The sequence below is a fragment of the Rana temporaria genome, chromosome 4, assembly GCF_905171775.1.
Source record: "Rana temporaria chromosome 4, aRanTem1.1, whole genome shotgun sequence".
NCBI classification, from domain to species: Eukaryota; Metazoa; Chordata; class Amphibia; order Anura; family Ranidae; genus Rana; species Rana temporaria.
In genome coordinates this window covers 364,691,578-364,705,654 of record NC_053492.1, presented here as the reverse complement: position 1 = coordinate 364,705,654, position 14,077 = coordinate 364,691,578, and the positions used below count along the sequence as shown (strand labels likewise).

Below are 14,077 nucleotides of genomic sequence, written 5' to 3'. Positions count from 1 at the left end.
AGCTTGAAACATTGCCTATAATCTTAACTAACTGATTATAAGTGTAACTCTCATCAGATCATCTGAAAAAGCTCCGTTTATACTATCAGGAAAGGCTAGTTACAGAAGCAGAGAAAAGACAAAGGGCTTGAGGGGGGATTCTGAGAAATTCTATCTACAAACTACAAAAATGTTTTGGTGTAAGGAGCGAAAATATGCCAGTTTTATAATGTTATGGCTGATGATACACTAAAATGGTAATTTCGTAAATATTAAATTCTGAGTTATCTGTACTTTTACAGAGGAGTGCCAGAAAATTCGAAATGAATACTAAAATGGTATTTTACATTTTTTTTGCATGTACTTTATGATAGAGTACTGTAAATGTTTTGCACAATTTTTTTATGTCCTTTTCCTAAACAATAATTCCTGCACATTATTGCATTTCAGATTGGAGTAAAACAGCCACTAATAACACAAAGAAGGTCAGCTCAGATAACCTAGGGAAATCCCTTTCCACGAGTTCAATAGGCTCAAATTCTACATACTGGACATCCAAGTCAAAGTCAAATTCCAATCATTTCTTTAAAAGAAACAGTAGCACTGGTGAGTTACCTTTTTTTCTTAATGCATGTACATCTTTATTTAAAATACAGAAGAATAATTAAAGAAATGTAAAATGTATTTAGTTTATAATAAAAAAAAATATATACAACAATTTTAGCACTATTTGTCAGTTAAATAAAACTACTGAACAAGAAAATGATACTGGGCAACATGCACATTTGATCAGACTAAGGTCTACCAACCACAAGAATTACAAGTGCTGGCAGTTACTGTACCTAAATATGCTGTTTTATTTACATTTTTTTTTTGCATGTAGGTAGTTTTAGATATGACTAGCTGTTGGGCGGCCTAGAAATCAGACAGGTTAGAAAACTATTGTTCTTCCCAACCAATATACTAGAGTTGGCAGACTCCACACTGTTTCCTCATGTGTCTCTCTTCTCCCCTGACTTGTAGAGATGACTAACATTTTAATCTCCGGTGAGCATTTCCTATTATGTGATAATCTAACCAGAAACCAAACTTCTATGTACAGTAATTTATCACATTGTTTACTTAGCAGTTGTTAAGGATACCTTGCATACCAACCAACTATAAAAATCCTTAACTAATGTTGCATCTTAACACCTATGTAACATTATAGAAATAATGTTTGTTTCCTGAAGATACAGCTGTGCTCGGTAATTTTTAGGAATGAGCCCGATGTTCAAGTCGAACATTGGGTGTTTGCCGAACAGCAAACATTATGCGGTGTTCACGGCACATTCGAAAGCTGCGAAACACAGTTTAAAAGTCTATGGGACATTAACATGAAAAACCAAAAGTGCTAATTTTAAAGGCTTATATGCAAGTTACTGTCATAAAAAGTGTTTGGAGACCAGGGTCCTGCCCCAGGGGACATGTATCAATGGAAAAAAAAGTTTTAAAAATGGCAGTTTTTTCAGGAGCAGTGATTTTAATAATGCTTAAAGTGAAACAATAAAAGTGAAATATTCATTGCCCCCATGTTGATGGGGACAAGGGCCTAATCCCCACAACCCTTGCCCGGGAGTTGTGGGGGTCTGCAGGTGGGGGCTTATCGGAATCTGGAAGCCCCTTTTAACAAGGGGGCCCCCAGATCCCCCCCAGATCCCAGCCTCCCCCCATGTGAATTGGTAAGGGGTACATTGAACCCCTACCATTTCACAAAAAAATGTCAAAAATAGTAAAAAAAAGACAGGAGACACTTCGGGACAACTCCTTTTATTAAAAAATAAAAAAATAAAAATGTCCCATGATGTACATTCATCTTCTATCATGCCGCCCAGCAAGCCAAATAAAAAAGCCGCAACAGCTCCGCCTCCATGGGAGGATCCTGCCAAATGATGCTTCTTCCAAGTGACAGCTGTTATATAGCTGAGGGTGGGGCCACCCGGTGATGTAAACGGGTGGGGTCACACGTTTATGTCAATGGGTGGCCCCGCCTTCAGCTATATAACAGCTGTCACCGAGAAGAAGCGTCACTCGGTGGGAGCCTCCCATGGAGGCAGAGCTGTTGCAGCTTTTTTTTTTCTGTTTTCAGTCCATCGGGTGGCGTGATAGAGGATGAATTTCTAATAAATTAGCAGCTTTCTGAATAATTGATAGTTAGCTTTACTCACAGTCCCATGCCCCATACACATATAGTTTAAAAAACTGTGAAAAAGGAAACTTTGAGTAAAAAAAAAAATATACCAGGCCCCCGGCCTCTGGGAGGCATGGGTTATGTCACAGTACAACATCAGTACCTTCTATGGAAGATAGAATGCTTCAAATCCTGCAAGAATATGCCCCTCTAATAGGCTTGAGTGCATTCTCCCAGGAGTTTGAGTGCCTAACTTTACTGGGCAGAGGTGGTGATGCACGGTGGCATTAGTGTTTTGTTTTGTTTTCACAAGCATTTTTTTTTCCACACAGGGTTATCTACATGTTTTTTTCAGGGGGTTGGTGGGGCAATGTGAGAAGAGCAGACCATCCTTTTTCATGGAAGGTCTGCTTTAAATGTAATCAACAGATTTCAGTGAAATATAACGTATAATAAATATAAGGAAAGGAAATAACAAATAATATAAATCGTTATCCTATTTACTTATTTTACACCTTGTGGTTTACACTAACGTTTATGTCACTTACACAACTGACCAAACATTCCATGTTTATGGCATAGATAATGGCTTCTAAGAGCATCCCCTAAGCCGAGGTGGAACCATCCAGGTAAATGTTCCCGTAAGGTTGGTTGGATGCATGACCTTTCATCAAATGGGCTGGGTACTTCTGCATGAGGTCATACAATGGAAGAAACCATTCTAATCAAAATCTCTCATCATTCTGCTACTTCATCTTATGACAATGGTGCTTGTTTCTTCATTTCTGGAACTCCATATTTCCCCTTTCTTTACTGCTTGTGTCAATTGGGAATTATGCAAGGTGGCAAATTGCTGGTCTTCTTTTGAGTGCTTTTTGAATTCTGTATGCCTATAACCTCTGCTACATGCATGATGTATTAGGTAATGAAAATGTTGCACTGATGCTTGGGGCCTTTTGAATTAATGAGTATATTCAATATGTATAAGAGGATGTGGAGGTTATGACCCTTTTTTAGTAAAATGCTGCAACAAGTAAATAATCTGTGCCAGTACATAAATAGTTTTTAGCAATTTTGTTCACACAAGGATCAAGCTTTGATGGTTCCTTTTCATGTTATTCCTCATAGCAATATATAGGCAATCTTACACATGCATCAATGTACACATCTTAGATTTTCATGTGCTGGCATTATTTATGTGTGTGTATTTCCCAAAGATGAAATAGGGTGATCAGGATTATTTAGATTTATCATTAATTCTTGGCAGTGAGTTGTGTTGGGTATAATAAGGCACCACATCACTATTACATGAGAATTGAGTAACAGATGGACTTTTAGGGGCCCAAGGGTTACACATTGATAGTTAAAAAAGATCAAATTTTATTAAATTACATCAATTAAAAAGCATTGAAAAAACATACATATCCAATACTGTTTAATAAAAACAAGTCTGAATTATTATTTCACCTAACAACAAATTGGCAGAGCATTCTTAGTTGTCTCAGTCTGTACGCATTTCACATGATAAATGGACCTGCTTCCTCAGGAGGTTAAATAGAAGAATGTAGATTTGAAAGAATCTACATAATTACACAAAAACAAACAGTAAGTATACATCATAGAAAGTAAATATATGATTATATACATACTTGTATATTGTACACAAAACTCTACTGTCTATGACAGGGGTGCCCAACCAGTGGCACGCGGAGCCCTCTGATGTAGTCCGCGACCACCTGCTCTGGAATGGCTGGTTGGCAAGCCCATGTTGCAGGTTGGCGACCTGCTATCCCAGAGTGTCAGTGTTGTGAATGAAGCCGGCGGTAGAGGAAGCAAGCGGCTTTTCAGAAAGTGCACCATACCTGAAGAATATAATAGATGTCTATGGCAAAGTGCAGCTAACCAGCGGAAAAAACACAGGTACACTGTGCCCCACCCACGGTGTGTGTGTGTGGACCGCAGACCGTCAGTGTAAAAGCAGCCTTAAGGCCCCTTTCACACGATCGGTCCGACCCAATCGGACCCACCATTCACCTCTATGGAGTGGCAGATGTAAACGGACTTTTGTCCGTTTACACCTGCCTACCTCCAATCCGATCTGCTAAAAAAACAGAAGTGGATCCGTCTTCTTCCATATGATTGGATCAGAGGTAGAGTAGATTGGGCTGTGTCTGTGTTTGCTTTACATATGCAGACTGGACACAGACCTGTCATCTGCCCACTCTGTTCATTGTGGCACGCGACTAATTACTAAGTCGCTTAAGTGGCCCCTGGCCTTCAAAAGGTTGGACACCCCTGGTCTATGATGTATACCTACTGTTTGTTTTGTGTAATTATGTTGATTCTTTCAATTTTTTTATCCCTTAAAATGTGTAGAGACTGAGACAACTTGGAACCCTCTGCCAGGCTATGATTATCATATGGGTAGACACAGTACAGGGTTCCTTACACAGAAGAAAAGGATTCATACTAATGCAGACTTGCTTTAACCTCCCTGGCGGTAAACCCGAGCGTGACTCGGCGTTGGTTTTCAATGCTAAAATCGGTATCCCCGAGTCACGCTCGGGGTGGACGTGCAGCGGCGCGGCTTACCTTTCGCTGGATCCACAGGCAAATTACTCACCTTGTCCCTGGATCCAGCGATGCCACCCCGCTGTGTGAGCGAGCGGGACCTCCTCGCTCGATTCACAGTCCCCGTGTGCCGCCGATCTCCGTTCCCTGCGACGTTACGACGCACGGGAGCGGAGAACGGCGCCAAATTCAAAAAAGTAAACAAACACTTTACATACAGTATACTGTAATCTTATAGATTACAGTACTGTATGTAAAAATACACACACCCCTTGTCCCTAGTGGTCTGCCCAGTGCCCTACATGTACTTTTATAAAAATAAAAAGTCATTTCTGCCTAAAAACTGTAGATTGTCCAAAAGTGTCCCTTTATGTCAAAAATGGTTTTAGATCAGCTAGAAAACAGCGATAATAAATTATAATCACTTGCAGAAATGTGCGATAGCGATTTGTGGGAAAATTCGTCATAAAAAAAAAAAATAATGACAGTGACAATTCTGCAACTGAGCAAATTTCAGTGATTTTGAGTTGATTACATTATTGAATAATTTTTATTATAATTATATTATTATTTGTTATAATTATTTATAATTATTTATTATATTATAATTTATAATTTTGTTTTAAAAAAAAATCATACTCGGGATGCCTACAAGACTCTTGCTTGGTCAGATTTAAGTGAGTTATTTCTAAAAATTACAGGCCTACAGTATAAAACGCCAAATTTCCTTGCAAAATAAATGTACCGCTTTTGGTACGTAATTCCAGACAGAATCATACCGCCAGGGAGGTTAAATAAACTGTATTGGATATGTAGATTTCCCATTCTTTTTTTTATAAAAAAAGTTTTTTTTTAACTATAAATGTGTGACCCTTGGTCCCTTTAAAGGTCCATCTGTATAGTGTTGCTTAGTTTACATGTATCATTAGTACAATAAATAAGTAAACCTATAGTACCTTAATTGGATTTAGAATTAATCTTTGAGTAAATATAAATAGAACAAGCTTCGTGAAATTGTAGCGAACAACTAAGTGTCAGTGTCATTCTATAGTGTAATGTGCATTTATACCATATCAATATAAAAAAAAGGGTTTTCCATAGCAAATTTTTGACAATAACTAGAGAATGGAGGAGTTAACATAACTTATTAGGAAACCTTTCTCTGCCACTCTTTGCTTTTCTCTTTATACAGCAGCATGATAACCTGGCATTTCAAGTTAACCTGATGCAATGATCTATAATTTGACACATACTCTACTATAATCGCTTATTATAAGATCATGCACTTTGGAGTATTTTTATTCTGATTATTATCATACTGTCTGCTCTCTCTTCATATTATGATTGTATACTTCATTGTTCTTTATATTGTTTGTGTATGAAAGGAAAGAATTACCACGCTACAAATAAAATAAAACTAACATAAGCTGCAACAACAAAGTGTTATACACACCAAAATTACAAAGGAAAAAATTGCGCTGTGTGAAAAATAATAAAAACTAAGATATATTGCTAAAATATAAATAAGTGATAAACTGTATGTGAAAAAAATATTGAATAGTTAACACACATGTGATTATTAGTCCAGTTGTGAGTCCAGAAAGTAAAATTTTAAAAAATACGTCCTAGGCTTTAAGAGTGATTCTGATGATCACCAAAGTTCAGCAAGACGGTGCAAATTCAATTACCACCACCAAAAAACACCTTGTAGAGTAGAGGCTTACCAGAAGGCAAGCATAACCAGCTTGCAGCTGTAAACCCCAGCCAGGGCCTTTATGTGAAGCAGCTGCAGACACGGATACACTGAGGATCCTCCAGGTATGTCATCAACAGTTATGTATACCCGGAAAAAAATAATAGGCTCACATAGTGAAGTTCAGCAAGCAAAGCGTGCAAATATAAACAGTCGTGACTTGGATGTAAATAACCACCACCACCAGAGACACCTTATAAGATGGAGGCTTACCAAAGGGCAAATATAACCATCTTGTGGCTATAAACCCAAGCCAGGGCCTTTAAATGAACCAGCAACAGACTTAGATGCACTTTGGATCCTCCAGATAACCCGTCATCGATAGTATGCCAAAAAGAATAATGGGCTCACATTGTGAAGTACGTAAAAGTATTGCCACGTTTAATAAAATAAATTACACTTACAAAAAAGTAGAAATCTAAAAGCAAGGATTGTGTAAAGCCAGCCGGCTTACTCGAACGCCCGTCCGCTCGGACCATCACGTCATACGTCAGCACGTCACCTTCCCGATGTACGTTTCATCATACAATTGACGTCGTCTGTGTATGAATGTTCTATTCAGCTTTAGAATGTTGCTATTTACACCTATAAACTGCATACAATGAGGCTGATTTACTAAAAGTAAATGCACAGAAGCAGAAAGAAATTGCTGTTCCGTTAATTGGCACACTACTCTTTTGGGTTTCACATGAGTGATTGGACCTTTGTTTGCCTAACAAAAGTGATCTAAATGATGATCTTTTAATGCATATATTTATGTTCAATGCATATCTTGCAGCATCTAGTTGCAGTGTGGATTACAGCTTGACATAAAGATGCAATTTTTGACTAATATGCAATAAAAGTGAACTAAGCAATCTGTCTGTCAAGATTTTGCCATAAAACAAAAAATGACAATACTGACCCACTCACCATGATGATCTGAACCATCTGATGGTCCACACCCACCACAACTCCCGTCTCAAATGATAGATCCCTGACAGCTTCTGTGTAGAAAAGACAGTGGGGATGCTGGGTGACATCACTGACCAAATAAGTTCATATTTGATCAATAACATCATCCAGGATTCCTGCCAGCTTGTTATCATACAGTAGATGATGGGCATCTGCATTTATCAGCAGTAGTGATTCATGAGTAAGTAGGAGTAGTGATAGATCACCTGGTTTGTTGACATACACAAGGCTGTTGAGATCTAGCATGTAGAAGCTGCAGTGCCATCATTACCTGATGATTCCCCTAGTTTTTAAACACAAAATGTTACTTTTAAAAGAGTACACCCTATTGCATTTACAAATTCACATGCAGTTTTAAGGCTTTCCCAAAGCATGTTATCTAAATGATGTGTGTATTTTAATGCTCCCCTTTAAAGGGTTACTAAACCCTCATGTGTTTTTTTTTCTTTTTAAATAACAAACATATTATACTTACCTCCACTGTGCAGTTCGTTTTGCACAGAGTGGCCCCAATCCTGATCTTCTGGGGTCCCCCAACAGCGCTCGCGGCTCCTCCCAGCATTGGGAAACCACCTAGGAGAAGCGCCTTTATTTGGGGGGTCCCGTGTGGGCACGCTCCCGAGTCAAGCTTTCGCACCTTAATGCAGAGGATGCATTTAGGTGAAAAAACGCAGGGGTTTGCAACCCCTTTAAGCTGTGTTAAAGACCCTTTCCCTGTTGAATGATGATTCTAGGATTTTGTGTGCAGTGGCATATAACCCCCCCCCCCATGGCAGTTCCAGCTAGTCATACCTTTTATTAACAAAAGCTTGCAAATCAGCTGTGAAAAAAAGCCAAAAAGTGACATGAGCTGGTTTCCATAAGCTTCAACAGAATCTGGCACTGTTTGGGTTTAATGATTTGGCTTTGCTTGGTTTGCTGAACCTCGTGCAAACAAAACAGAACGTTTCTCAGGTTCACTCATGCCTACTATGATCAACATTTCTGCTATAGACCTTTTTACTCGGCAATAAATTTGTCCTTTTCTAAAATAGAAAATAATATATGTATATATGGACAAACAATGGTTTCTTTTGATGATATTTTCTTGCAAAGACTATACAGTACACTGTTATACAATCCTTAGACAACAAAAAAAAGAGTAGCAGAACAAAAAAAACTCAAATCTTCTACTTTTTCCAACCCAAATCTTGTTAAGCCTACCTTGCCTACACACGATCGTGAAAAAAAAAAGCGTGGTGACGTACAACACGTACGCCGGCACTATAAAGGGGAAGTTCCATTCGGATGGCGCCATCCTTGGGGCTGCTTTTGCTGATTTCGTGTTAGTAAAAGTTTGGTAAGAGACAATTCGTGCTTTTCAGTCTTCATGCTGTTCAGTCTGTTACAGCGTGACAAATGTGCTATCTCCATTACGAACGCTAGTTTTACCAGAACGGAAGCTCCCGTCTCATAACTTGCTTCTGAGCATGTGCGTTTTTTTTACATTGTTAAAGCCTACACATGACCATTTTTTACGACGTGAAAAACTACAACGTGAAAAACGCTGCAAAAATTTAGAGCATGTTCTAAATTTTTAATGCCCATTTTTCATGACGCGAAAAATGCTCTGGAGCCCACACACGATCGTTTTTAATGACATTATAAAAAATTTCATTTTTTAGATCGTGAAAAATGGTCGTGTGTACGCGGCATAAGGTTTAATAAGGGGTTAAATACTGTAGGAAAAAAATGTTAATTTTTTTACTTGTCTGTCTGCTTTAACTGACATCTTATGGGAATCCAAGCTCATCTCTTTAACTAATTGCTTACTGGGCACATATGCCCCCCTCCTGCCCAGGTGAAATTTCAGCTTCCGGCACTGCGTCGCTTTAACTGAAAATTGCGCAGTCGTGCAACGTGGCTCCCAAACAAAATAGACGTCCTTTTTTCTCCACAAGTAGAGCTTTCTTTTGGTGGTATTTGATCAGCTCTGCAGTATTTTTTGCGCTATAAACAAAAAAAAGCGTAAATTTTGAAAAAAAAAAAAAATTGTATTTGTTGCTATAATAAATAGCCAAATTTAAAAAAAATGTTTTTTCTCAGTCTAGGCCGATACGTATTCTTCTACATATTTTTGGTAAAAAAAAAAATCGCAATAAGCGAATGGTTTGCGCAAAAGTTATAGCGCCTACAAAATAGGGGACAGAATTTTTTTTTTTACTAGTAATGGCGGCAATCTGCGATTTTTATCGGCACTGCGACATTATAGCGGACACATCGGACACTTTTGACACATTTTTGGCACCATTCACATTTGTACTGCGATCAGTGCTATAAATATGCACTGATTACTGTATAAATGTGACTGGCATTGAAGGGGTTAAGACTAGGGGGTGAGGAAGGGGTTAAATGTGTGCCCTGCATAGTGTTTCTAACTGTGGGGGAAGGGGTCTGACTGGGGGAGGTGACCGATCTGTGTCCCTATGTACAAGGGACACAGATCGGTCTCCTCTCTCCCTGACAGGACGTGGATCTGTGTGTTTACACACACAGATCCACGTCCTTGTCTCTGTAACCGCCGATCGCGGTGCCTGGCGGACATCGCGGCTGCCAGGCACGCGCATCGGCATCTCTCTCGCGCACCCCCCAGTGGCTGGAGGCCATATATAGACGGCCTCCCAGCAATTAAGATCCACACTGCGGCCGTATAAAGTCGTAGGGCCGTCAGGAAGTGGTTAATCTGCATATAAATAAAACTGTAAATACAAAAATAACAATGTTACTTTGCATCTACCCTGCTTCTAAACAATGTTTTTAACCACTTCCTTACTGGGCACATATACCCCTTCCTGACCAGGTGAAATTTCAGCTTCCGGCACTGCGTCGCTTTAACTGACAATTGCGCGGTCATGCGACGTGACTCCCAAACAAAATTGACGTCCTTTTTTCCCCACAAATAGAGCTTTATTTTGGTGGTATTTGATCACCTCTGCGGTTTTTATTTTTTGCGCTATAAACAAAAATAGAGCGACAATTTTGAAAAAAAAACAATATTTTTTACTTGTTACTATAATAAATTGCCCAATTTTTTTTAAAAAAATATTTTTTTCTCAGTCTAGGCGATACGTATTATTCTACATATTTTTGTTAAAAAAAATAAAAAAAAAATCGCAAGAAGCGTCTGGTTTGCGCAAAAGTTATTGCGCTTACAAAATAGGGGACAGAATTATTATTTTTTATTATTTTTTTTTACTACTAATGGCGGCGATCACCTTTTTTTTGTGACTGCGACATTATGGCGGAGACATCGGACACTTTTGACACATTTTTGGCGCCATTCACATTTATACAGCGATCAGTGCAATAAATATGCACTAATTACTGTATAAATGTGACTGGCATTGAAGGGGTTAACACTAGGGGGAGAGGAAGGGGTTAATGTGTACCCTGAATTGTGTTACTAACTGTGGGGGAAGGGGGGTGACTGGGGGAGGTGACCGATGCTGTGTCCCTATGTACAAGGGACACAGATCGGTCTCCTCTCTCCCCTGACAGGACGTGGAGCTCTGTGTTTACACACAGAGCTCCACGTCTTGTCCCTGTAGCCGCTGATCGCGAGTCCCTGGCGGACATCGCGGCCGCCAGGCACTCGCACGGCATCTCAGCGATGCGGCGAGCACGCGCGCGCCTCCGCCGGACGCGCGTGCGCCCGCGCCGCTGGCTGCGCGCGCAGGCCGTAAAAACACGGCCTCCCAGAGATGTAGAGCCACCCTGCGGCCGTACAAAGTCGTACGGCCGTCGGGAAGTGGTTAAATGATGTGTTAAATGCTCTGTTTTTGCCAGCAGTACCTGCTGGGAGAACACAATGATCATTACTAGCAGCTTTAGCCGCTGACAAAATAATCACATGCTAAGAATCCGACATGATGGTTGTACCTATGGATGGTTTGATTCGTCTGGTTCAGCATGGTTCGATCCACCTATGGCCAGCTTTACCAAAAATATAATTAAAATCATTATAGTGTTTCTTTTAAGCAGTTCATATTTTTTTTAAATAAGGTAATGCTTATTGCAATACGGTTTTGCAATTTTTTATTAATGAAAGCAAATTTTCAGCATGAAATGTCATTTTTATCATAAATATTACCTTACAGAATTAATCATAAAGACGCCACTATTTAAATTAGACAAGGGTGCTGATCCCCTGAAAGAGGATTGCATTGTAATTAAAGCGGAGTTTCGGCCACAATTTCATATTTAAATATAAATACCCCTGTAATACACAAGCTTATAGTATTCTAGTAAAGTTAGTCCGTAAACTAAGGTCCGTTTCGTTAGGTTGTTACAGCATTTAGACACTTTATAAAATAGAAATTGACTGGGGCCATCTTAAGTGTGGGCATCATGAAGCCAGACTGTATGACTTCCTGGATTTCAGCCTTTCAGATCTCGCACATGCTCAGTGCTGCACAAGCAGTGTTAGATCAGGTTTCAGCACCTGTGCTGTCCAAGTCACATGATTCTTTGAGACTGGGGAGTGTACAGACTCCTGGAAAGTTACACCCACTACATTCCCAGGAGTCTGTGCGGTGTAGGTTAGGAAGCTTAAGCACCTAGGTGCAGGAAGTGGGAAGATTAACTATTCTGCCTAGCAACAACACTTTGAAGGCATCTAAAAAAAAAAAAAATTCGTAAAGGACTAATGACATTTTTTTTAAACTACTGATGTAATGTTATATTTATGGGTGGAACTCCACTTTAAAGTAATTACTTATTTACACTTTTTCTTTTTTCAGGTTACATATTTGGGGACAGATCCTCAATCAAGTTTGCACCCGTGGATGGTGAACAGACATCAATTCTTCCAGTTCATCATGTTATCGACAAGGTCAAGGGCTATTGCCACCCCCACTCAGATAATTTCTATAAGAATATTATTATGTCAGATTCCTTCAACCACAGCACCAAATTCTAGGATCCAGAGAGACGGGATCAGACTTATGTCGGGATCATGCTTCACGACAATTATATACTGTATGCAAGAGGGAATATAAAAAAATTACATCTGTGTTTTTTTTTTTCTCAGAGACGTTCTTCCAGCAGTTAGAAATCAGAGCCCCCATTTTCAGCGATCTACCAAGCTGTGCACTTTCCTGATTTGGGTGTTTTCTTTGTAGTATAAAGAATAGAATAACTTAGGATGACAAACTGTCATTATCCTTGTCTAAGCTAAGTCTGGAGAGAAGGCATCTAATGAAAAAGTGACTTTTACATGTATCTTATTTCGACAAACACCATTTATTTTGGTTATTTCATTTACTGGTTTGGAAAAAATAACTGCTTTGTGAGATCACATGTTTTAACCAACAATCTGGAATTTCATTTGTCATTTTTTTATGTTTTCATTTTCAATAATTTCATGCCAAATTGCAGTATGCAGGTTTTCAGGGGACAATTATTCATTTATAGATATTACGGAGTTGTATCCACCTTCTATGTGCAAGTGCAAGTGTCTTTTTCAGGAAATGCAAAGAATTTACAGTCTTTGCGATTAGTCAGTTTTACTGACTTTGAATTTCAGCACACCATGACAGCGTTGTGCACTGGATAATTACCATATTATGTACATTTGAGATATAAAAGTAATTATACTTTTAGAATTAAATGGTCTCCTTGCAAAAATATCAACAGTCAAAATAGAATGAAGAAGTATGCTGCAAATATTATTTTTCAACACTAATTTGTAAGAATTTTTTATGCGAGCTGTATTATTTGAAGGAAATACCTTACATAAGGTTGGACTTCCTTATTGCACAAATTATACATTCTCCATGGGTAAAGACTTGTCCCCAAGATCGTTTAATGTATTTTTCTCTTATTTATTTATGTGTTTGTTGTTTAATATAACTGTGAAAAGCTATGTAAATTAACAGCTATACAATTGAATTTGTAATGCACTTTGGTAGGCACGTATTGCAAAAAAAGAATATTTACAGTTTGCTCATTCTGATTCATGCTTTTTTATTATTACTTTTAATATATTACATTTTATAGTTTTAATTAAGATGCACCCAATTTGAACACCTTTTTATGTAATATGATATATGCAGTATTCTGTTTTCTATATTCAATCTAATTCTCGTGTATTTAATTTTCTGTGATGCCCCTAGCAAAGGGGAAACTGTTCTACCTGTTAAAAAAAGAATTTTAAACGATTACTGCAAACAATTCTACCACTCTGCATTTTTTATTTGTAACTATTATCAGATCATTTTAGCGGGGTACTGCTAATCAACTTCATGAGGTTAGGATTATCTTCTAAAGCAGGGGTCGCCAAACTTTTTAAACAAAGGGCAGTTTATTGCCCTTCAGACTTTAGGGGGGCTGAACTATGGCCAGCGGGAGTGGGAATTATGGCATCAGTGGGAGTAAACATCGCCACATTTGGTATTGGGGAGGGATCAGTGCTACATCATTGGTATCATTGGGAGAAATGATGCCTTATTGTTGGTGTCAGTTGACAGAATTGTGTCTCGTATCAGTGGTCGGAATAGTGCCCCAAGGGCTAGATAAAAGCAAGCAAGACTACAGTTTGAAGACCAATGTTTTGACAGGAAAGCTGTCAATTTCCCCCTGCTCTACTGTGATCTAGTGCTATAGTTTTGAGG

The 14,077-nt window shown here is 38.8% G+C and overlaps 1 protein-coding gene across 8 annotated transcripts in view; it reads left to right on the top strand.

Moving 5' to 3' along the window:
- Nucleotides 1-13,642, top strand: part of ADGRG6 (adhesion G protein-coupled receptor G6) — a 257,956-nt gene extending 244,314 nt beyond the window's left edge. For 6 of the 8 annotated variants that reach the window (XM_040350904.1, XM_040350899.1, XM_040350898.1 and 3 more), the window contains 2 exons: nt 430-585; nt 12,206-13,642. In XM_040350904.1, the coding sequence (XP_040206838.1) occupies nt 430-585; nt 12,206-12,384 (335 nt within the window). In that variant the 3' untranslated portion in view covers nt 12,385-13,642. Of the gene's footprint in view, nt 1-429; nt 586-2,731; nt 2,796-12,205 lie in introns of all 8 variants that reach the window. The other 2 variants (XR_005748733.1, XM_040350900.1) reach the window with 2 other exon arrangements.
- The last annotated feature ends 435 nt before the right edge of the window (nt 13,643-14,077 follow it).